The sequence below is a fragment of the Halichoerus grypus genome, chromosome 7, assembly GCF_964656455.1.
Source record: "Halichoerus grypus chromosome 7, mHalGry1.hap1.1, whole genome shotgun sequence".
In the NCBI taxonomy this organism is placed as follows: Eukaryota; Metazoa; Chordata; class Mammalia; order Carnivora; family Phocidae; genus Halichoerus; species Halichoerus grypus.
The window spans coordinates 32,429,256-32,455,358 of NC_135718.1; the positions used below are offsets into that span (position 1 = coordinate 32,429,256).

The 26,103-nt window shown below is 39.0% G+C and overlaps 1 protein-coding gene across 7 annotated transcripts in view; it reads right to left on the reverse strand.

Annotated features, from left to right (window-relative positions):
• Positions 1-16,985: 16,985 nt before the first annotated feature.
• TBC1D12 (TBC1 domain family member 12) overlaps positions 16,986-26,103 on the reverse strand; it is a 121,707-nt gene continuing 112,589 nt past the window's right edge. For 6 of the 7 annotated variants that reach the window (XM_036111720.2, XM_078077344.1, XM_036111717.2 and 3 more), the window contains 4 exons: positions 22,653-22,781; positions 22,281-22,390; positions 19,752-20,010; positions 16,986-18,853 (listed from right to left, as the gene is read on the reverse strand). In XM_036111720.2, the coding sequence (XP_035967613.1) occupies positions 18,785-18,853; positions 19,752-20,010; positions 22,281-22,390; positions 22,653-22,781 (567 nt within the window). In that variant the 3' untranslated portion in view covers positions 16,986-18,784. Of the gene's footprint in view, positions 18,854-19,751; positions 20,011-22,280; positions 22,391-22,652; positions 22,782-26,103 lie in introns of those variants that run through there. The other variant, XM_078077343.1, reaches the window with a different exon arrangement.

Below are 26,103 nucleotides of genomic sequence, written 5' to 3' on the forward strand. Positions count from 1 at the left end.
TGTTTGCCATACCATGCAGAGACAAAGGGGGACAGGGAGAATTCTAACAAACAGGCCTCCCAAATTCCCCCCAGTTTCCCACACCTAGTCCTTAATCTCTGTAATTGTTTCTGGTGACAGCTCTTTTCCTAGACCAGGCCCTCTATGTAAATTCTTTTAAGCATTGAGGGTGGGAGGTAAAAAAGCAAAAAAACTTTTCTTGACTCTTTTGGGCCTTAATTGTCTTTAGCTCAAAATAATCAGCATGCATTCTGGGGAGACTTGTTCTGAACCACTTGTCTGAAACTTCCCTGGAAGTTGCACACATTAAAAGCTGAGCTGGTTGCCATGGACAGAAGAATCAGGTGAGTAGCTGGATGGTAAGACAGCTGCAAAAGGAGGGAAAAAAACCATAGAATGAAGATGAACAAACAGAAAAGAACAAATCGAAGCACATTTCCCCACAACCCATTAAACCAGTCTCAATCCTGGGAATACATCAGTCTGATAAAATGGCGGTGCTTCATTTATCTGATGGAAAGTGTTAATCTTCTCTTCTTTAAAAAAAAAGAAAAAATTATTGAGGTAAAGTCCACATAACCATTGTCACTTTAACCATTTTAAGTAATCTCTACCCCCAACATGGGGATTGAATTCATGACCCTGAGATCAAGAGTCCATGTTCTACCGACCCAGACAGGCAGGTGCCCCCTTCTCTCCCTTTTTTTGAACATAAACTCAAGATTTTATTGTTTTCAGGGGCACCTGGGTGGCTCAGTCAGTTAAACATATGACTCTTGGTTTCGGCTCAGGTCATGATCTGACTCAGTGCAGTCTGCTTGTCCCTCTCCCTCCTGCTCTGCTCTTCCCCCAACCCCCTCACACATGCATGTGCACAATAATAAATAAAATCTTGTAAAAAAAAAAAAGGATTTGTCTTTGTAATAAAACAAAATATGAAGCTTAGAACTGTACCACATGGCCCTTTCCTCTTCCTATCTCCTGCCAGTTCAAAATGTTTGCCTCTGTTATTAGCCAGCATCCTCTTAGATCTTCGGTTGGGTTCAACCTATTCAAGCCTCAGCACAACCTTCTTTGTAGTTTTAGCCTTTTTTCTAGAAAATTGTCTTAGTCTGCCCATCATAGCCTCTCTCCTTCTTGTCACGCTGTTGCTTTCCCTAGACATATAGAGAATCCTTGCTTTTCTTGTACTATGCTAGTTTGTGGGTTTGGTGGTTGCCACACTTCTTACAGAAAGTCCAGTGGGTTTTAGGAAAGTTCACCATGTTTGTAAGAGTACTACTGGCACGGAAAGAAAGGAATCGAGCTGGAGATGAAATCCCAGCTCATAATATTCTCATGTAATAGACATAAGTTAGACACTATTTGTCCTGTCTCATTTACACAGAAGCAGCATTTTTCACCACTGACTATACAAGTTCCTCCTTGTTGAGGGTCAGCGTGTCCAGAGCACAACAATTCTGGAGTAACACAGAGGCTAAGCTATTAACTTCTGATTGGAGTATTTTCAAAGTTTGCATAGTGGTATCGAACTCTTGTTCTATTACCTGGAGAGATTTAAAGCCCATCTTTTTCAAGTCATAAATGACAAAACTTGGGAATAAGGTCCTCAACATTGAAGAGAACTTGGGAGTGCCATTACGCAAGTGGGTTCCCTATTACTTCTTGCCTAGTATGTTTATGTGGCATGGCCTTATGAACAAAGGAGCCCAAGTTTGCAATTTGGCTGGCATTTAAGATGGAGTATCTGGTGACAAAAGAGCCAGGTGTGAGTCTACATGGTCCTGACCATTTAAGTGGGAACCCTGTATAAATTTTGTTGCCACATAAGATAAAAAGGCCAGTGTGGTTTACAGACAAGGTCAGAGTGGAATCTGTAATTTTCTAGATCTGGGACATCCCATGACCTTTGCTACTAATACTTTTAGCATCCATACATCTTTACTTTCCATGTACTCCTGCCAGTTTGTAAGAACAGAACAGGTTGCAAAATACTTGCTATAGGAGGCCTACAGTCTGGCTTTGGCAGCTATAAAGCTTGGTTTTGTCACCTGACCAAGAGTTCAGATTTTTGATCAACCCATATATAGTGTGGAATATTGGCCAGTCTATTCAGGGAAGCAGTGAAGATACCCCAAGTTGTACAAGGATGGCCTGTGAACCATCCCAAACATTTGGTGATTTGCCAACATCTGTGCTGTAGAAGGCAGTACCAGAGTCACTTTTAATCTCCTTGACAGGGTTTGATTGTAACACTATCCTGGTATATCATCCAGGAAAGGTCCAGTGGCATCCTTTTTTTGATACAAAGGGAAACTTTTTTGCCTGTTGTGTTTATCTGGGCAAGGGACAGTCCTTGAACTTTTTTTTTTAAAAGATTTTATTTAGGGCGCCTGGGTGGCTCAGTTGGTTGGGCGACTGCCTTCGGCTCAGGCCATGATCCTGGAGTCCCTGGATCGAGTCCCGCATCAGGCTCCCTGCTCGGCGGGAAGTCTGCTTCTCCCTCTGACCCTCCCCCCCCGTCATGTGCTTTCTCTCTCTCTCATTCTCTCTCTCTCAAATAAATAGATTTTATTTATTTATTTGAGAGAGAGGGGGGGTGCAAGCAGAATAGAGGGAGGAGTGGGGGTTGCAGGGGAGGGGAGAATCCCAAGCCGACCCTGCGCTGAGCACAGAGCCTAACGTGGGACTTGATCTCATGACCCAGAGATCATGACCTGAGCTGAAACCAAGATTCAGACGCTTAACCGACTAAGCCACCCAGGCGCAACAATCCTGGAACTTTTATAGAGGTTTTCCTGGGTCCAAATAACTCAACAGAAGAAGAGACAGAGTGATGTTTTTCTAGTCGTGGATACAGTACCCTGTCATACATCCATCTTCCATACTTAGTCCACCACATATTCACAGTGATAGGAATGAAAGATATTCAGGTTGTTTTGCACTATGTAGATGTGAGACATAATCAACAGGCATACTGATGAGTTAATGTGCTCAGGGTTTGGTAAACCGACATAAGGGTATGTTTGGTCTGCACCCAACTTGTTGGAAAAGTAAGGGTTAATAAGAGCAAGGCACAGGTTGAAAGAGAATCTATAGTGAAAACTCTATAGAGTTTTCCCCTCTACAGAAAGGGGAAGGAGGGTAGATAAAGCACTCTCCAGTCAGCCTTCTAATAAAATGATGAAAAAATGAAGTGTTCATTAATGAGAGAAGGTGGCATTGTGTGTGTGTGTGTGTGTGTGTGTGTGTGTGTAGAGAGTCTTAAAGGGTGGAGGGGTATGGGTGAAAGAGAAGTTTCATGATAGGAAAGGCTGCCTACTTTTTTTTTTTTTTTAAGATTTATTTATTTGAGGGTGCCTGGGTGGCTCAGTTGGTTAAGCGACTGCTTTTGGCTCAGGTCATGATCCTGGAGTCCTGGGATCGAGTCCCACATTGGGCTCCCGGCTCAGCAGGGAGTCTGCTTCTCCCTCTGACCCTCTCCCCTCTCATGCTGTTTCTCTCTCGCTCGCTCTCTAATAAATAAATAAATAAAATCTTTAAAAAAAAAAGATTTATTTATTTGAGAGAGATAGAGAGAGTTCATGGGAGGGAGGGGCCGAGAGAGAGGGGGAGAGAGAATCTTAAAGCAGACTCCCTGCTGAGTGTGAAGTCCGATGTGGGGCTTGATCTCACAACCCTGAGATCAAGACCTGAGCTGAGATCAAGAGTTGGACACTTAACCGACTGAGCCCCAAGGCTGCCCTCTTCTTGATGCTGTCTACTTCTGGGGCCTTGGAATTGACCCTGGAAATCCTTAACTTAAGGTCACCTGTAGGATTGTCTCCTAACTGTCTTGAGAGCAATGTTCTGGGTCTATTTTGGTGTGGCTTGCGTGAATCCGGGAGGATGTTTCTTTTATTCTGATGACAGGTAGCAGTACTTCATAAGGTTCTTCCCATCAAGGTGACAGTACTTGTTTTCTTCTAAAGACCTTGATGTCCATCCAGTCTCATGGCTGAAAGGGAGGGTGAGGCCTGTCAGTTGGTGGGGGCTATGCCTCTATTACCTGTTGGTGATATGCTTCAAGTATACTAGTTAGGTGTTGTATATAGTTAGTCATAGTATCAAACTGTTCTCTAAGTTTTCATAATGCTCACTTAACCCAAGAATGGAGAGTTTAGAGATTGCAGAAGGCACTGGACAACCAAACACTATTTCAAAAGGGGTCAATCCATGTCTCCTATTCGGAGTATTCTAGATCTTTATAAGGGCCAAGGGTAATGCTTCTGGCCATTTAAATCTAGTTTCTTGACATATCTTTCCTAAAGTCCTTTTTATGTCTAGATTTTTGTGTTCCACTTGCCCTAATGATGGAGGATGACAGGGAGTATGAAATTTTAACGAGTACCTGAGGCTTTATAGCAAGTAGTTAATCTCTGTTATAAAATGAGTTCCTTGGTCTGATTCCACCCATAAAGGAATACCAAAACAAGGAATAATCTTAGTTATTAACTTCTTAACTACTGTTGTGGCATCAACTCATCTAGTCAGATAGCATTCAGTCTATCCACCAAATATGCAAACAATAAGCTAACAATGAGAATAGCTGAAAACTAGAGGCAAATTTATAAAATCCATTTGGAGTGCCACAGAGGACAGTGTGGACCTAGCAGAACTTCCTGAGGTATACAGGCATACCTCAGAGATTTGTGGTTTCAATTCCAGACAACCATAATAAAGTATATATCACAATAGAGCAAGTCAAATTAATTTTTTGGTTTTCCAGTGCCTATAAAAGTTATGTTTACACTATACTATAGTTCTATTAAGTGTGCAATAGCATTATGTCTAAAAAATACCCAATGTACATACCTTAATTGAAAATACTTTATTGCTAAGAAATACTTCATTGCTAAAAAATGCTAACTATCATCTGAGCTTTCAGCAAGGTGTAATGACTGATCCCAGATCACTATAACAAATATAATAATGAAAAAGTTTAAAAATTGTGAGGATTACCAAAATGTGACACAGAGACAGGAAGCAAGCAAATGCTGTTAGAAAAATGATGCAGACAGATTTGCTCGACACAGGGTTGCCACAAACCTTCAGTTTGTAAAAATAATGCAATATCTGCAAAGTACAATAAAGCAAAGTGCAATAAAACAAGGTATGGCTATACTGATTTCTTCCAGAAATTTGGTGAGATTTGTAAGTGGTACACTGGGAAATAATTTATTCAGAAGTTTTGTGGAAGCCAGGGCAAAACCAATTGTTTTTAGTTCCTTACCTATCCCCCATCTGCACACGTCTCATTTGGTGGGAGATAAGCGCAAGCCAAAAGGTCAAAAGAGAAGGGGCTACAGGAAGTATGTCTGGCCCAATGTATAACCCCTCAGATAATTGTTTGGCACTCTTTTGTATATATTTGTTTTTTTCAGATTGTGGGACATTTGCCTAATAGTTAATAATGTCAGCCAGGGATAACAGCAGATTTAAAATTTGAGGGGAGAAAGGATGGAGGGAGGGTTCATCTGGAGTGGAATATTTAATAGCCCTATCAGCTAATGAATGTTCCTAATGATATGGTATCAGTCTCCTTACTGTGGGCTGAACAGTGAACAATGGTAATTTTAGAAGAGGTGAATAGCTTAATTGAGCAACAATTATATGCTCACTAGCAATAGGAATACGGCAAAAGTTAAGAATCCCAAATTGTGCCAACAGCATGGCAGACACCAAAAGTCTATCTGGAGTCTGTAAATAATGGCAGTTTTCCCTTTTGCCAATGTGCAAACTCTATTAACAGCTGTGAGTTTGGCAGATTGGGCTGATTTAACAGCGGGCAAAGAATATGCTTCATGTAGTTCATGTGAGGAAACTATAACATAACCAGTTATTATATTTCCCTGGAAATTTCTTGTACAGGATCTATCACAAAATAGAAGTACATCTAGGTTGTCCAAAGGGGTATCTAAGAGGTCCTCTCGTCACTACGAGATCATTTCTGTAGTTGCAATGCAATGATGTGGAATGGACTGGGTCTTTCCATCATCAGGGAGGGGTAGTAAAATACCTCAACTGTTACAATGAGGCCACTTGGCTGGCTCAGTTGATAGAGCATGAGACTCTTGATCTTGGGGTCTTGAGTTCAAGCCCCACGTTGGGCGTAAAGCCTACTTAAATTTTTTTTACAAAAATAAAATCTTAAAAAAAATTTGTTACAATGACACAGGATGATAAAAGGGTTGGCTGAAGGAGCCTGTTCATAAGTGGTTGTCACCATGCAGAAAGATGCTATGTCTTATGAACTTCTAAGAGGGCAGACACAGCATGGCAAACAGGTGAATGAGGGAGCCTAATATAAGCCTACTGGCCTTGTCAATCAAGATGGCAGCTGCGGCTGTTGCACACAAACATGGGGGTATACATGATGCCACAAGATCTAACTGGCATGAGAAATAGCCCTAGGACCTATCCAGGAGGCAAAAGATTGTTCTAGAATACCTGCCGCAATCTCATTATTTTCATGGATTTAAAGGTTTGTCAAAATTAGGTAAACTAAGAGCTGGGGGTGTGGACAATGTTAATTTTAAGGTTTTAAAGGAGGTTAGTGCCTCTGAAGGCCAGGAGTGGTATCTGTGAGGAGGGCATACAGAGGTTTAGCAAGGGCAGCAAAATTAGGAATCCATTGGCAGCAGTGGTCAGCTGGCCCTAGAAATTTACATTACTTTTTTTGTTTTGGGAAAAGGGATGGACAAAATTGACTCAAAGCATTTTGGGGTGATTTTTTAAAAAGTTTTATTTAAGTAATCTCTATACCCAACATGGGGTTTGAACTCAAGAGTCAGATGCTCCTCTGACTGGGCCAGCCAGGTGCCCCTTGGGGTGAGCGTCTGAGTGCTCTGAGATATATTATGTCTTAAGCAGTTAATATTTGTTTGCACCCATTGAAGTCTAGATCTGGAGGCTCTATGGCCTTGTTCAGCTAGTGCCTTTAGGAGAATGAGGGAGTCTATAAGAGCTCCCTGCCTAGTTAGATTACAAAGTAAAAGGCTGTCAACTTACTGAACAAGAGTGGAACCTTGAGTGAAGGCTACAGAATCCAAGTCAGCTTTAAGGACCTGGGAAACCACTGAGGGAGATTCACATTATCCCTGAGGTATGGAAGCCCACATTAACTGTCTCCCTCTAAAAGTAAAAGCAAAGAGAAATTGTGAGTCGGTATGCAATGGGATTGAAAGGAAAGCTGAGCAGAGGCCAGTGACTATAAATCAGGCTGCCTCAGCAGGAATTGAGGTTAAGAATAGTACCTGGATTAGGGACTACAGGGTTGTAAAGAATTATAAAAGATTTTACATCTCTTAGGTCTTGTACAAATTGAAGTTTGGTTCCTGTCTGAGTCAAATTTACCTTCTTTCTTTACTGGCAAGATTGGAGTGTTACAAGGTGAGGAAGTAAAGACAAATATACCCTGTTGCAAAAGAGATCTATTATAGGTTCAATTCCTCACTCCAAGTCTTTGGGAAGGGGATATTGGGCTAGTACTGATGGAAATGGTTTTTCTTTTTCCAAATAAGGTGCACAGGCTCTGTACTCAGTAATAATGCAACTTCATTTGCATGTGTAGTCCAGAGATTAATTTGGACCATATGTATTTATGTATGTATATATTTACTCACTCACTCAAACTCACAACCCCGAGATCAAGAGTCGCATGCTCCACTGACTGAGCCAGCCAGGCACACCAACTGGGACATCTTTTAATCTTTTTTTTTTTTTTTTAAGATTTTTTATTTATTTATTTGACAGAGAGAGACACAGTGAGAGAGGGAACACAAGCAGGGGGAGTGGGAGAGGGAGAAGCAGGCTTCCCGCTGAGCAGGGAGCCCGATGCAGGACTCGATCCCAGGACCCCAAGATCATGACCCGAGCCGAAGGCAGTCGCCCAACAACTGAGCCACCCAGGTGCCCCCAATTGGGACAAATTTTAAACATGCATTCTCTTCAGAGGAACTTAAATTGAGATGAATTTCCAGTAAGCAAAGTAGGAAATCTGGGGTTTGGTTTGAGGATAGGGAAATAAAAATGCCTTTCTTATTATATTTTATAGTGGCATTAAATTTATGTAACAAACCTCCACCTGAAAGGTATGCTGGTAAGGAGTTGGAGACCAGAAAAGCACGACTGGGGCACCTGGGTGGCTCAGTCAGTTAAGCCTCTGCCTTCGGCTCAGGTCATGATCCCAGGGTCCTGGGATCAAGCCCCGCACTGGGCTCCCTGCTCAGCGGGGAGTCTGCTTCTCCCTTTCCCTCTGTCCCTCCCCCAATTGTTTGTGTTCTCTCTCTCTCAAATAAATAAAATCTTAAAAAAAAAAAAAAAAAGCATGATGGCTGTTAAGAGTGCCTAAAGATATTGGGGTGAGCTGGGATAAAGGCAGTGAAAGAGGTTGCCCAGGGACCCCTATAGCTTGAATAGAATCAGAGGTGACAGGTAGAGATAAATTCTCTGAGCAGATTGTGGAGAAAGTTACACCAGTGTCAATTAAGAAATCCAATTCCCCTGGGGTGCCTGGGTGGCTCAGTCAGTTAAGCATCTGCCTTCAGCTCAGGTCATGATCCCAGAGTCCTGGGATCAAGTTCCGCATTGGGCTCCCTGCTCAGTGGGGACTCTGCTTCTTCCTCTCCCTCTGCCCCTCCCCCTGCTTGTACTCTCTCTCTTACTCCCTCTCTCTCAAATTAAATAAAATCTTGGAAGAAAGGAAAGAAAAGAAAGAAAATAAAAAAGAAAAAGAAAGAAAGAAAGAAAGAAAAAGAAAATAAGAAAGAAAAAGAAAGAAAGAAAGAAAGAAAGAGACAGAGAAAGAAAGAAAGAAAGAAATCCAATTCCCAATTCTCTATTTTAGGCTTAATGGCAGACTCTGGGGTGGAAGAATCAGCTGGCACTGTCATTTGAGGGGGAACTGTCCCACAGGAGGAGAAAAACCTTCTGGGGGTGATAGAGTCTAGGGAGACTGTTTCTGTTCCTTAAATTTTCCTTTCTCTTATGTGCAGGACAATTTTTCTTCCAAAATTTCTCCTTGATTTTTTACAGTATCTGCCACTGTCTGGAGTCAAACGGGGAAGGCTCTAAGTAGATTTTGCGTTACTCTCAGAGTCATGCTTTTGTTTTTCTGAAGGTTCAAGTTGCAAAGCAAGAATTGTTGCTTTTAACTCATTTCCTCTTGTATTCTTTTTTTTTTTTTAATTTTTTAAAGTTAGCTCTACACCCAACATGGGGCTCGAACTCACAACCCCAAGATCAAGGGTCGCATGGTCTACCAACGGAGCCAGCCAGGCACCCCTCCTCTTGTATTCCCGTAAGCTATTTCCAAAGAATTGAGTAGCTTTCTCCCTTATGACCCTCAGAGATTGGCAGGACCACCATGCTTTTTTTTTATACTAGGGAGAAAATTTCCCACTAAAGCAGAAATTAAAAGATTTCTATGTTCTGGGGTTTCTGGGTTCAGTGCAGTACGCTACTGCAAAGTCTGTATAAAGCGTTCAAGAAAGGTCTTTGCTCTCCTTTCTGAGTGCAAAATTCAACCTTAGACCAGTTCACTTTGTGGGGAGGGGGTAGTCTCCAATATTGCTCCTAGCAAGCCTTGAATATGAGCCTCCAGCTGAGCCATTTCCTGGTCATTTGTAGGACGGCCTGGAAGAAATTCTGGCCATCTGTTTCCTCTGTGTGTGGGGTTTTCCCCAGGGGGCTGTCTGGCTTGTCTGATAACAACAGTATAATCATGGGCAGGAAGAACACCCCTTAGTAGCCAACATAGGTGCCTGTGAACGGGGTTGTTAATGGCCACTAAGCTTTCCAACTCCTCTCTAAATTTGTTGGACTCTTCTGAAAGTAGAGGTAAAAGGGCTTTAAAATTCAAAAGATCTGGTGCTGTCCAGGGGACATGAATTCTTTACGGTGGGATCCAGGATACATCTGCAAAGTACATAGCATAGGAATGCCTGAAGTTGGCAGAGACTGGTTACAGAGACCTGGAAAGTAGGAGGAGCTATAAGGAACAGCAAAGAGAGCCCTACCGCCCTTCTCAGGTGCTTGTGCTAAGTTCACTTCCTGGCTTTTAGTATTTGAGTAACCTGCATATCCTGGGCCTGGTGATCAGGCCAGAATGCTCGTTGTAAATCTTGCAAATAAAGGGAAGTGAACACAGGCAGCTGGGTATTTAAGGGATTTTCTGGAGAAATTGGAGAAGTTTTAGGATCTAAGAGAATTGGCTGAGGAGATGGAGTAGGGCTTTGAGAGGAGGGGCGTGGACCCAGGGCCCAGAGATCCGAAAGATCTGAAGGGTCAGGGACAGAAAGTTGGACATAAAAATGTGTATAAGAGGAAAGAGAGGGGCACCTGGGTGGCTCAGTTGGTTAAGCGACTGCCTTTGGCTCAGGTCATGATCCTGGAGTCCCAGGATCAAGTCCCACATCAGGCTTCCTGCTCGGCAGAGAGTCTGCTTCTCCCTCTGACCCTCCCCCCTCTCATGCTCTCCCTATCTCATTCTCTCTCAAATAAATAAATAAAATCTTTAAAAAAAAAAAAAAAAAGAGGAAAGAGAAGGGAGGACTTAAATAAGATGTGGTTTTTAATTTTTGTTCTAAGATTGATTTCTGTTCTTTCCTCTTATTAAGGGAATCCCTAAGGCTAGCCATTATACTTCTTTGTGTCCTCTTTTCAATTTGGTCTCCCCATAGGTACCATAGGCTGCAGGGAAATGGATGCAGAGCATGACATAAGGGAAAGTTATTTAGGATGAGAGCTTTCTAAAAACTTTTCAAATGTAAAAGTTTTTGTAGTTCCAGAAATCCATCATCTGGCCATTGATGAGTAAGACCCACAATGGTATATTTATTCTAATAGCAACTCAATTCAATAAGCCTTTTTTGTGGGAAGACCTAGAGGCAACTTTCGGGATCAGAATAAATTTTTACCATGAACACAACAGGCATCCCTGGAGTGCGTGCAGAAGATGCAGCCCCCATGACCCAAAAAGTTCACTCCAAAGATAGTCTAGGAAAGTAAAGCCCCTCATCACAGGGTTACAGACGTTAAGAATTGTGCAGTGAAAACAATGTCTTGGTTGCCTCCACTCATAGACCCACTAATCTGTGACACGGGGCAGGCACTACTGGAATGGGGTTTTTTCCAGCACCAACAAAACAATGAAGATTGAGATGACAAAAGCCCCTTATGATAAGCTCCCCTGAAGCTGGCACAGTCAGATGAAGAGAATGCCGCTTGTGACTTTGTGACTGGGAACCGCAGTCGATTCAACTGGCCCACAAGATGCACGTTGGTACATGCACCTTCCAGTTGTCCAAGACTAGACACAATATTCTCACTAGTCACAAAGCCAAGCTTTCAAGACATAGAATAAGACAGGAGTGCCTGGGTGGCTCAGTCATTAAGCATCTGCCTTCGGCTCAGGTCATGATCCCAGGGTCCTGGGATCAAGCCCCGCATCGGGCTCCCTGCTTAGCGGGAAGCCTGCTTCTCCTTCTCCTATTCTCCCTGCTTGTGTTCCTGCTCTCATTATCTCTTTCGCTGTCAAATCAATAAATAAAATCTTAAAAAAAAAAAAAAAAGACATAGAATAAGACAAAAGGAAAACTTCCATCTGGTTTTTCTCATATGCACATTAACAGCTTTCGTTAATCCTTGGGTCTCTTGGAGCTAAACTAATACCTAAGGAGGATGTGCTGCTGGGTTGGGGATTGTGTGGTGTGTTCCTTGTTGCATGGATATTTTCTTGAGGTTGACCAACTTATCCTAACCCATGTGTCTTTGAGTTAGGTGGTGAGCACTCTAACCGCTCTTAAGTGCTCGACCCATGCCCACCAATTTTGCAGCTTTGGCTTCACAGATGTCCCTTAGCAAGAGCCTTTACCTCATATGCCCATTAGACCACAACAAAGTTTGTCTACACAGATGCTGGTCTGGTGAGGACTGTGAACTCGCCAGTCTGTAAGGTTGGCTTGAACAGCTGACTTACAGGGTCTATGCCAGAGACAGATGGAGACAAAGAAAAACAGTGACCATCTCTGGGAGGAAAAGGATCAATAAAAATCAAGAGTACTCATAATAAATCTTTACCAGAGTTATTATACCCAAGTAACTAGCTCCATAAATATTTCCTCCTGCTAATCTAAATTTAGAAAAGGAAAACAAAGGACTCTTGCGTCCACCAGACCCTGCAGGCAAAGATCTGGGAGACTGATGAGGTAAGAATTCTTACCTTCTGCCAGATTTTTTTCAGAGGTCCCAGGATTTCTCAGCTGTAGCAGCCTCAGAGTGAGCACTGTCCAGCCAGAGAAGTTTTTCCCTTTGTGGTAGCCAACTGTAGGGGAAGAAAAATTTTTCCTCTACCTCTTTAGGTTCTTTTATCTGGGCTATTAATCAAATTGACTTATGACAGATTAACAAAAGAAAACCAAATTTAATTACTTACATACATACCGGAGCCCCACAATGAAAACAAGAATTTCCCCAACAGTCAGGCAATTGAAGTTTATATGCCATTTGAGTTACAAAGAAGGTCTGGGACTTCAAAGGGAAGGAAGACAATTTGCACGAAAATGTGAACAAATGTTTGGTAAACAAATGTTCCCCAGGCCATGCATAGGGAAATGGACACAGAGAGAACTTTGAACAAACAGTCCCTACCCATCTTACCAGCTTACCATATCTAGTCCATATTCTTTGTAACTATTTTTGGTGATATTTCTCTTCCTGGACCAGGCCCTCTATCTAATTTCTTTCAGGCAGTTGAGGGGGAACCTAAAAAACTCTTCTTGAGGCTTTTGGGCCTTACATGTCTTCAGCTCAAAATAATCAGCATGTAAAATAGGCACATTCTGGGGAGACTTGTTCTGAACCCCTCATTGAAGTCCAAGAAGCAGCTATTGCTAGTGCAAAGAGACTAAGGCAAGAATAAGCTCGGGCATGTTTGAGTATTAGAAGGTGGCCAGTATGATTGAAGCAGAGTTGGCAGGGGAGGGTAGGATACAAAAGTCAGAAGCAGACTGTCCAGATGAAGCACCGATATTTACTTCTAAGATGTTACAGTCATTATTTTTCCCCACCCACATAAAATGTTTTCCTCTCCTAGAAATCCCTTTCATATTAATGATTTCACTTATCCACCCAGTTGTAGAAGTAGGGGGAAAAAAAACCCAAATCAAAAAACAAAACCATGTTCCCTCTTGCCTACAATAGATGGCCCCACTTCCTGCCTACCTCCCAAAGTAAACAATAGCTACAGTCAGAATTCTCCTTTCAGATTCCAAACACCAAATTTACAAACCTACCTTCATCTGAACACCTTTTCCACTTTCCCTTATGTCATGCTCTGCATCCATTTCCCTGCAGCCTGTTCAGGAATCTTAGATTACATATTATCCTATTCTCTATTTCTTAAACCTCTACTGAATATCTTCCATTAATATTTAAATACTTAATTCACTCCCATCTTAAAAAAAGGAAAGAGGCAACCTCCTTTTTTCCCCACCAGCTATTTACTATCTGCTTTCTCTTTCCCTTTACAGGTAACTTCAGAATTATTTACACTAGCAATCTTATTTCCTTGCCTCCCACTGATTCCTCAACCATTTGTCTGGCTGCTACACTCAACATACACCAAACTAACTAGAGAAATCAATGCTAAATTTAACGGGCATGTCTCAGTCCTCATCTCAACCTCACTGCCACCTTACACTATCACAATCACTCCTTTACGGAAACATGCTTGTCTCCTGTTTTTTCTGACCCCAACACTCTGCTGATATTCCTATTTCTGACATCTATTAGTTCACTCTCTTCTACCCAACCTTTAAATGCTGAACCTTCTTTCTGAATGAACCAGAAATATTATGAGTTGGGTTTCTAGCTACATGCATAATCTAATAGATATATTTTAAATGAAAGGTAAGTTCACTGACGAATGGCCTAAAATAAAAACAATCTATTCATCCATATCCATCATGACTAGTGCCAAGCACTACTTTGGGTACTTCCAACTCAGTGGTAAACAAAGACAATGTTTCTGATCTGAGTTTACACTGTAGTGGAAATAACAAACACATAAAACAATGTCAAGTAGTGATAAGTGAAAGACACTAGAAAAAAATACGAAGCAGAGTAAAGTCATGAGAATGATAGAGGATGGATATTTACAGAAAGGCCCAACTCTGAGGAGGTGACGTGAAGCAGGGACCTGAATGTAAAGAACATAAGCCATACAAAGACCTAGGTAAAGAGCATTTCAGAGGAAACAGTAATAAGAGTAAAAGCCCTTAGATATTAGGCAGATAGGATGTTGGCGGATTGAGAAATGGCAAGAGATCCAGAGGTCTGCAGTAGAGTTAATAAGGTTGACTGGTGGTTGAAATTGTAGAGAAGGGCAGAGACCAGAACAGATAGGACCTGGGTAAAAGAGTTTGGATTGTTATTATTAGGAATGCCACTAAAGGGTCTTGAACAAGGAAATGATGGGATTTCATTTGCATTTTTTAAATTTATTTGACACACACAGAGAGACAGAGCACAAGCAGGGGGAATGGCAAAGGGAGAGAGAGAAAGAGGCTCCCCAGTGAGCAGGGAGCCCAATGTGGGGCTCAATCCCAGGACTCCGGGATCATGACCTGAGCCAAAGGCAGACATTTAACCGACTGAGCCACCCAGGCACCCCCTTGATTTGATTTTTAAAAAAGAGTAAAACAGGGGCACCTGGGTGGGCTCAGTCGCTTAAGCGTCTGCCTTTGGCTCAAGTCATGATCCCAGGGTCCCTGGATTGAGTCCCACATCAGGCTCCCTGCTCAGCGGGGAGCCTGCTTCTTCCTCTTCCTCTACCCCTCCCCACTGCTTGTATTTGATCTCTCTCATCTAAATAAATAAAATCTTAAAAAAAAACAAAGACTAAAACATGTAGTCTAATTAAAAATTTGATAAGAACTGTTTACTTTTCAAGGGCTCACATAAATGGCCTTAAAAATTAAATCAGAAGAAACATTACAACAAAGTAATGAGAAATGCCCTTTCTACACTAAAATTTATTTAAAAATCACTTGGTTTACTTTAAGAATAGAACAAACCCTATCATTCAAACACTTTCCATTTTTTCTTCTCACTTTCGAAGTCCAAACACAGGCACCCTACATATAATCTACAAGGTTTTAATCAAGTCAATACTTCCCATTCAAAGTTTCTTAATATAGATGCTAAAATTAAAAGCCTTGGGATTTATGTAACAATCAAAATACATCATTTACTTACAATATTGATTATCAATATTGCCTAGAACGGGAAAAAGTGAAGCTTCACTTTCTGCTTTTATAATATCATTATGTATAGTATTCTGCCTGAAGATGAAAAATGAGAACATATATACAATACTGTTGTCAATTTTATATACTTTTTCAAATCTGTGTTAGCTTACATTTACATTTTTATTATAAAAATGATTTTCCAAATACAATGCAATAGTACAAGTCATTTTTAAATAAAATCATGAAAGCACTGTTTATGTAAATGTTCAACAAATAAAACACTTTGTAATGCAATTTTTTTAAAAGTCAAAACTTCTTTCTGGTATTTATTAGAAAATTAAACCCAACCCACAGAATGAAATGAAAACAGTAAAACCTTACTAATTGGAACTGAGGGAAGATAAATATGAATGGTAGAATGTTTGGAAAGAAAAGCAATTTTGCTCACTTCTTAAGTCTTGCAATTTTATTTAGCCTATCAAAATATTAAGAGGCAGTGTTTAGCAGGGCTTAGCAAACGTTCCTACTTTCATTCAAAGTACCAAGTAATTCACTTCTACTGCAATTACACTGTTAGTAAACAAACAATATTTTTAAAGGGCCAGGTTTTCTTCTCTCTCTGAAGTCACTAGTTTCCCTAAAATCTTCTATTTTAATTTTTGTTTTCACATGTTGTGAAGCAGTGCAGTTCTAATGAAGTTTTACTACATTTGGGAATTCATATTTTGGACACTGCTTTGACAACATCAAAATAATACGAATTTGATACAAAAATCACTTTTCCCCAGAGGTAAGATTTTGTTTTCTGACACTGTTTATGTCAACTAGTCATGGCAAATTAAAAGTTGATTTCCCAATACTATTTTGTCACATGGCTTTTTTGCCTCTTTTACACCCATCTCTGCTGTCTGAATATGCTCATGGAATATAAAATAGTTTTATCCAATCAAAAATAAGAAAAATCAAACCATATTGCATTATGAATATAAATTATTCCATGATTATATGCTTTAGAATTATACCCTCCAATAGTATAGACTCTAAAACATTGACTGCTCTAGATAAAAACAACATCAATTCCTAAGCTACAATGGAAGCTATTATCCTGAAGTCAGAGGCTTGAAAATCTCAATGCCCTTTTGCAAATGCTACCTAACTTTTGTAAAACCAAACAAATATACCCAAACCAATAACATCATATTAAGATCATCACTACAAAATAAATCAGCAAAAATTATGATTATGTTCTATGACTTTTAGAAAACTACGCTAGTTACTTGGATCTTCTAAGTAGCACTTAAATAATACAATGTATACCTGGGCTGAAAGGACAATGAAGAAATTATATATATACTTATATAAAACAGACTAATGAAACATGTTATACATATTAAATTTCACATAATCTTGAAGATTTTAGGAAAACTTATTTTTTAATTGAAAATATACTTTAACCAAAAAACCCCTGTCATACACTGACCATGTTGAATAACCCTTTACTGCCTGTATAGGAGGTTCAAAGGAAGATACAGGATAATATTTGAGCTGCCAGTATTGAGAGTCTCAAGAGGCTGAAGGACTAGAATATCCCTTGCAAGAGAAACTGGGGGGAAAAAAAATTACTCCTTTTTTTCCCTCCAAATGTTGTTAAATAAACCAGTTATCCCCGAAGTAATGAAGACACATTTCAAGTAATTACTCTGCTTACAAGTTTTATTTACACAGTAATTATTAATAGTGGTTTTTAGTGAATTCCTTGTATTTACATTTTATATACACATTTATACTTGAAAGGTAAAGAAACTGTACAATAATAAAAATGAGAAAAAGAAATACAGTAATTTAGGTCAAACTCAGGAAACAAATACGCACAAGTAAGATTAAATTTAAGCAGGTAATATAACTTCAGTGAGATTACTGCCAGGGATTACATTCCCTCTGATCAGGGCCACCAATATCAAGGAAGAAGTTACCAGAGTTAAAATGTCACTCTAAAACCTATTAAGACCCTGGGTACTCCCTCAATATTTATTACAATACCAGTTTCCACTAAGTAAGCTCCTAAGATAGGAGTTAACTTCGGAGGGTTCCACTAGTGGTCCCTAAGCTAGAATGACCCATGGGGTAAAAATATATGGACACCATCTGGTCCCATACTCCTAAAGAGGCAGTCACTGAACTAACAAGGTTGTCAGGCTTGTTAGTTTGAAGACTATATACCACTAACAGAAATAGTATGCTCAAGTATTGTTTTAAACCAAACTGCAAACATAAAAGCACACTGTACATCTAATTATTAACCAAAGAGCACGTTATACAGATATCACTTATAATACTCAAGTGACTTATTTTAGGTTCAAGGATTAAACATATTATAATAAATTTCATATTGATTTACCAATAATTAATAATTTCTTTATCCACTATACCATCAAAGTTAGACTCATTAGAAAAAAGTTAATTTTATCTTTTTCTTTTACGCTTATTTCCATTGATTAGAAAATTATGCACAGTGTTTTACAAGTCATAGACTTGGCTACATATTAAGATTTCGAATTTAAAACTAGAATTAAATTTTGTTTCTAAAGACAGTGAAGGAATTTTAACTAAAAATAAAGTCTTGCCAAGTAGCATGCTATTTCAGAACTCTCAGAATTCATATGTTTTACTCTTACCAGTGAAAAATCTCATTTATATATATGGACTTACTTCCAAAATCAAGTCTTCAGTCCACTAAAGTGCAAAGAACTTTCCTTCTACCAGTTAGCTTCCTTAAATTACTAGATGAATAACTCCTCAGACTAGAAACAGAAAGGCTAAAATTCTTTGAGTGATAGGAATTACTTAAGAAACAATTTTCCTTCAAAAACAAACAGACATGATACTGTAGAAAAACACCTAAATAAATGTGAAACAAGCTCCCACCAGTGTTTCCAGTTCCCAGAAAACCCAAATTTGCCCCAACCTGTGAGTGAAGGCAACAACTTCAGTGACTTAAATAATTTACAATCAAAGTTGCTTTCTCTTGGTCTCTAATATCTTCAAAAGGTTGGAACTGGAGATAATATTTGTATTAAGGTGTTTATTTCAAATAGTATTTTGGAAGTTAAAGTTAACAATCCTGCTCTGACCTCCAAAGTGCTTTTATGTTAATTGTTAAAAAAGAAAAGATGTAAAAATTTGAATAATCTCCAAAGCTGTTAAAAAAGTTTATTGCATTAAACTGTTCCACTCCAAATTATGGAGTATGAACTAGCCATTTAAACTTTTCCCTTTGTAAAATGGCTCTCCCTACAAAATACTTTTTTATTAATACTGTCAATCGGTTACTCATTTCATTTACTTCAGCCATGGAATTCAAAATCAGCAGTTTCCCATGTCTTGATTCTTTTAGATTTCGCCAACATTTTCTTCCATGCTTTTTACATAGGAAACGAAAAACTTTTATCAAAACAACATTATTTATGTTTCAATTAGTCTGTTAATTTTGAAGATTAGCTTTTCAGAGCAGGACTATTATTCTTGTCTCCTTCTTTAATATCCTTCATTACAGATGCAAAGACCTGGAAATTATATAAAGGAAAGATTAATCCTCAAAATTAACTACCACATAGATTAAAGAGATTGAAGTAACTATAGTTTATTAATATGAAAAAGCTTTAGTATATTTAACTCCTCTGGAAGTCCTCTGGAAGACTGCTATTCTTAAATCCTCTTGTTCGTTTCAGCCCAATTTTATGGTATATAATTAGATTTCAGTTTTCATCACTGGCCAAATATTCTGAAATTACTATTTGGTAACAGAACATTTTCTGGATCCATATTCTTACATTTCACTTTCATAAGCAATAAAACTGTGAGCTTATGATGCCTACGGTCTATCATTTAAGGAGCAAGTGATAATGCTTTTATGGCACTTAACTTAGACTGCCAATGTTTGCTTCCCTAACAGGACTAAGCATCTAAAAAGCCAGGATCATACATTATATTCTATTGCAAATACTTAGCATAAGGTAGGTGGTTTTTGTTTTTGTTTAAGTAGGCTCCATGCCTAGCGTGGAACCCAGCATGGGGCCTGAACTCACGACCCTGAGATCAAGACCTGAGCTGAGACCAAGAGTTGGACGTTTAACCAACTGAGCCACCCACCCAGTCGGATGTCTAACCAACTGAGCCATCCAGTATGTGACTGATACAATTGTTGTCTATTTGAAATACCAAAGTAAAAAAAAGAACGAAAAAAACAAACCAAAGTTACTGGATTTACATAAAAATAAAACCATAGGTTTGGATAGATGAAAGAGGAGCAATCTGCTTTAAACTCTTGCCTTTTCAAAGTCAAAAATTATTTTTTGCTGTTTTTTAATTAAGCACTAACATTTGAGAAATAAATTTTTTTATAAGAAGTCAACTGATTGTTTTAACACATCCATTAGAAGAAGTAGGAAAAGGTCACTCTACCTGAGTCCATTTTTTGGTGCTATTCTGCATCTGAATGGCTGCAATACAGCTGAACAGCTTTTCTGATGTGATATCTTCTGGCAATTTAGTTAGAAACTGTGCTATATGAATAAAGTCCATTTGTAGGAGAATATCTTCATATAATCGGAGGATTCCTAATCCAGTCCTAAATAAAAATTCCTCCCCATCTCTGCAAAATACATCCCAGACTCGACAGGCCAGATCAAGTGGTAGTGATTTGCTATATAGTGTGAAGATCCTAAAATTAGGGAGAAAATAGTCATTGAAATTTTTCATTCATTTATTCATTCACTTATTAATCATCTCTCTATAAAAAGAACAGTGCTTAATTAGGGATAAAAAGATAAATAAAATATGACTCCTTCTTTCAAAGAATTTGAATAGTAGGAAAGTAAGTCAAAGTAATTTACAACCTTCCACAGAGACATGTCCTAATACAAATTAGAGTGGTAAAAACACCTAGTGGTTAAGGGGATGGGCTCTGAAACCAGAATGTCTGAGTCTGACATTAGTGATGTTACCTTGAGCAAGATATCCACCCTTGCTGTGCCTCCGTTTCCTCATTAGTAAACAAAGAATAATATTACCTACCTCTCAGGATTGTTTTGAAAATTAAAGGAACAAATGTATTCAGAGCAGTGCCTGGCACATAAGAAAGCCTCAAAAAAAGTTACTTATTGTATGAGGAATCCAAGTATCATCTTTTAGTAACCTAAATACAAAATCATAATCTGACTTCTCTCTTTTCTCCTACCACAAACATCTACTGGTTTTCTTCCCCTTTACCAAACTTTACTTACTACTTCTTTTGGAGCATGTATAGCTCCAACAGAATCACCAAAATGGTTTTTCCCATCTTTTCTGACAATGTCTGATCATGTCATTCTTTATCCAGTGGTGCTTCAGGGCGGCATTCTGGTTGGGGAAATAGGGACAGTAGGTGCTAAAGAACTTCTCTTGAAGCTGCCTTGGCAAAGCACACTTTTTTTTTTTAAGTAATTTCTACACCCAATGTGGGGTTCAAGCTTACAACCCTGAGGTCAAGAGTTGCATGCCCCACTGATTGAGCCAGGTGCTCCCAAAGTACACATTTTTCTTTACAAAGACTGTGTTTATTTGAGGTAGTGCTGATGAAACTTGAGGAAGGGAACTAAAGGCTCTTTGCCCCCCTCCTCCCTACCCCTAGCCTTTAGCACTGCCACTTATTCATTCCTCTTTTTTTCTTGCATGATTGATCCTGGGATTTGTATGCAGTAAGTTCAACAAAGGCAGTGAAACAAAAATGCATGTCTATTTCTTAAATTATAAACACGTATTTAATTGCATAATAAAAGCACACCCCTGGTAGTACAGAGAACAGTAATTCACTGCTCAAAATGACAGCAGGTACCAGCAGTGCCTAGGACGTGCACAGTACTCTTAGTTACACACTGCTCCCTATTACCAACTGTGATACTGGTTTGCCTTATGTTCACACTCCTCAGACTGACAATTGAGTATTTTCCCCCTTTCTCTACAGATTTAGTATTTGACCTTGGGCTTCTGGGTCTCATAACATAAAACCTTTCTTCTCCCCATTATCTTGGGGCCTTCCCAGAAGAACTCTTAATGTTCCTAGTGGAAACAGAAAAGAATATACACTGAGGCAGCTCTTTCTGCCCTTGGGTCTTGTCCCCATGCTTTAATAAAACCACCTTTTTTGCACTGGGGGAAAAAAAGAACACACTGAAATATAACTAAGTTTTTAAAAAAGCTTAAATAAAAGAAGCCCCAAACAACTGGGAATATAGCATATTTGATCAAGGCCATTAATTATATATGAAAACTTAGTATCATTTTCATGAAATCCACTGAATTGATGAATGGGATTTAAGGTTTGAATGTTTCATATGTACTCTTAACAACCTATCTTAAGATAATTGCTCCATCCCTTTGGCAAAATTCACCACCCCACCATTCTATAATCAACTGGTGATGGCTCACAAGACTCCTCGGCAAGGAAGAGTTGTAATTGCAATGTTGAAAAAAGACACTAGCACCTAAATAAGGCATCACTCCTCTGTCAAAAAGCACGATAAAGCCTTGAAAAAAACAAAGCCCTCAGTTAAAAAAAAAAAAAGGAAAGAAAAAAAAAAGAAACACTATCATAACTATCATAAGCTCTTGTGTGTTAAGAATGATAAAGAAATGGCTCTCTCCTCTGAGAGCGTAGCATGCAGGCACTGAAGGAGATAAATCAAGTAAAACACTCTCACTACAACCCAAGATACAGACACTACGCCCATTTTATAGATAAGAAACTAAAACACAAACTGAGGGATTCTGATTTTAGCCCAGAGTCCATGTTCTTAATCAAATGCCTCCCCACAAAAATGTCAGCGTTTCTCTCTTTGTAAGGGAAGGAGTTTTTATATGTATAATCATGTGCATGAGATTTACTCTAGTTCCTAAAATACCCAAGAAGTTATACTTTTCTTTTAATTGAATTTTATTTATGTGATGACTTACCAGTCTATCAAGTATATGTCTGGTGTAAGACTATAAGATTTGAAATGAAGAAATAGTTTGGAGAGATTTTCTTCAAAAAATACTTCAAATGTTGCAAAATATTTCAACATCTAAAGATAGAAATATCAATAAAGTTATTAAAGAGTATACTTTAGAAATAGAGAAATTAAATCCTTAATAAATTAAAAGAAAATCTTGCTTAGCACTTCTGAGTCTTTTTATCAAGCATTTGTAAAACTATAGTTCAATGAAAAACTTATTTTAGATCAGATTAGTTTGGTCTTCTAATTACTGTTTTTCACTCTAAAAGAGCATTCAGACTATAGAAACTGACAGTCAAAGGAAAACACGATTCCTTCCAAATGTTCATACCATGCTGTGATCCACACGAAAAAAGGCCAACTGGCAAGGCTTATTGAGGAGGTTTGCAAATGCAATGAAGGCATCTGCCTCTTCCAAATTGAGAATGAGAACTGCTGCTATGAAGGACATCCCTTGGACCTTCAAAGAGAAAAGAAATTAATCAAAATGTGCTTACAATAATAATTCTGAACAGTTTATATTATTGTATTGCTTAAAAATTATAAGGTGATATTAAAGTAGAATTAATCAAGTTTTCTTTTTATTTGTCAATGAAAGTAAATACAGAGGACCTGCCAATAACTATGAAATCTCCCTAATCCTAAATTTCTTGTTCATGTGCTATGGTTTAAAAAGAATTAGGGAAAATTTTGGAAAAAAAGAAAGTATCAGCTTTTACTTGCTACAAAAGCCTATCTCCGTGTACTAATCTCGCTTTGATTTTCTCTCAATCTTAAGTCTTTCAAAGTAGAGGGTAGTGAAAATCCGGTGACTGTCTTCATTGTCACAGCACCTCTGTCTGAGGTAGAAAGTGAGGAGCCAAGAATAAAAGAAATATATGAGAAGTGCTGCTGAAGTTCTAAGACAGAAGAGGTGGTGGGAGGGTGGACAGGAAGGCTGGGTTCCTGGAAAAGCAGGACAAAGAAATAAGAAAAAACCATCCCAAGAAAGAAAGGAATATGAGCAAAGACACACAGGACCAGCCCAGCTGGAGCACAATCTTTATACTGGTAGAACTTAAGCAGGATGCAGTTACAAACAGTGGAAAGCCTTGAGGAAAAAGCTCAGCTACACAGATGCTTGCTTGTGAGTTATGGACAATTGCTGTACATTTCTGAGCAGACAAGTGATACGGAACTGCTGCTCATTCTTTAAAGAAACTTCATCAGGCACTTACTTCTGGTAGAGACTTGCATAATACACTTACCCAAAAACAACACTAACAGTATTTACAATGAAACCACTGTCTCTTTTTCCCAGCCAAATGTTTTGAAGGTTTGCCTACAATCACTATTTCTACTTTCTCAGCTCCCTTTGAAATTTTTATTTTCAGCACACGTCAGTTTGGATTCCCACTCCATTACTAGCCGATCTTGAAATTCCTCTTGCCAGGATAACCAATAACTTGTAAAACCCAATGGGCACTTTTCTACCCTCTTAGAATTCCCTTTTCTTCTGTGATCCAGTATTTCTTTGTTCTCCTCCTACTTCTCTAGCTTCTTCTGAGTGCTCTTTACAAAATCTACAGTAATCCCCTATTTGATTTTTTAGAGTATAAATTCCATGAGGATAGAGCCTGTGGCAGGCAGAATAACATGCCCAGGAAGATATCCACATCCTAATCCCTCGAACCTGTGAAAGTGTTATCTTACAAGGCAAAAGGGACTTTGCAGATGTGATTAAATTAAGGATTCTGTGAGGGTAAGATTATCCTCGATTATGTGGGTGGGCCCAATGTAATCATCATGAGGGGCCTTATAAATGAAAGAGGGAAATGGGGAGGTAGGAGAGTCACAGAGAGATTTGAGGATGCTACACGACTGGCTTTGTAGATAGAGGTGGGGGGTCAAGAGCCAAGGAATGTAGGCAGCTTCTAGAAGCTTGAAAAGGCAAGGAAATGGATTCTTCCCTAGAGCCTCCAGAAGGAAAACAACCCTGCTAATACCTTGACTTTCAGACTTCTCATCTCCAGAGCTGCCAGATAATAAATTGGTATTGTTTAAAGCCACTAAGTTTGTGGCAATTTGTTATGGCAATAATAGGAAACTAAAACAGTACAGAGACAAGACCATGTCTGTTTTTTCACAATTATATTCTTAATGCCACAAAATTTGCGGGATAGATGCAAGGGGCAAACTGTTAGGTGTCTCTAACAGACAGGTAGCAAATAAAGGAATTAATATATTTAATTGAATCTAAGATGCTGTTTAAGAAACACTACTTTACATAACACTAAAAAAGGAAAATGTTGCCTATTAAAGACAATGCTTTCCCAGAATTTTTATTTGATGATGCATGAAATCACAGAACTATTTGAAGCTCACTCAGATTTATCATGTATCACTCTTTTGCATACATGACAAGAAAATAAGAAAAATAAAGTTATTTCTTAAGTATCTTCAAAGTCCAATTTTTCTGAATATTCTGAATATTTTATCAACTTGTGATGTGATGTACCAAAATGAGCACATCATTTATGTAGTATTTCTATGAAAAATGTATAACCTTAATCTAATCATGAGGAAATGGTCAGGAAACTACTGTAGAAGTATCAAAAGTGTTACAGGCTTGGGGTGCCTGGGTGGCTCAGTCGTTAAGCATCTGCCTTCGGCTCAGGTCATGATCCCAGGGTCCTGGGATCGAGCCCTGCATCAGGCTCCCTGCTCCACGGGGAGCCTGCTTCTCCCTCTCCCTCTCCCACTCCCCCTGCTTGTGTTCCCTCTCTCGCTGTCTCACTCTCTGTCAAATAAATGAATAAAAATCTTAAAAAAAAAAAAAAAGTGTTACAGGCTTGACTTTTCAAAAGTGTTATAGTTCTGAGAGACAGAAAAGGCTAAAGAACTGTTCTAGATTAAAGGAGACTAAGGCAATATGCCACATATAACTCTGAATGGATCTTGGAAGTGGGGGTGGGATGAAGCTAGGGCAACTTTTCTGTTAGTCTTAAGTTATTCAAAATAAAAATTTGACAAACCAAAACCCCACAAACAATTAAAACAACAACAACAACAACACTTTATGTATAGACCACTCAGCTTAAGAAGTAAAACTTTAGGGGCACCTGGCTGGCTCAGTTAGTAAAGCATGCAACTCTTGATCTCAGGGTTGTGAGTTCAAGCCCCACATCGGGCATTTGGTTACTTAAAAAAAAAAAAAAAAAAGAAGTAGTAGTAAAACTTCACCCATTGAAGTACCTGTGTAACCCACCACCTTTCTGTTCCTTGAAGTCTTTCTTCCTTCCCTTATGCCTGCCTAGGTCATAGGAGGAGGTCATCTACTCAGATTCCCCATTCTTTATTCCCCTTGCACACATGCACATGGATCTTTCTTGTTTTAGTTTTGCTGATAATCACTATAGATAAATTATAGAGAGCTATAATGAAAAATCAATGTGGGAAAGTTACAAAGCTTACAAAGTTCTTACAGTAATATCTGAATCCTGGTCTACAGTTTGACTTCCCCTGAGATCCTGGGAAATGTGTCTTCTCACTTCCACCTTTATGATTATGATATACCGACCTTCCAGCCCCACCCCAGTTTACAGTAGACACAGTCCAGGCAAAATAATAACTACCTACTCCCTTGCTGCAAAGGAGAAAGCTTGGTTAGAGGACCTACAGACAGCTGATACTCAAGATTCTAGAGTTTTATTCTACTCAGAAGGAACTTATAACCATTTCCTCACAGCAGAAAAAGAATACAATTCAACAATCTAGACAGCAGTGGTCTTAAACTGGGAAGA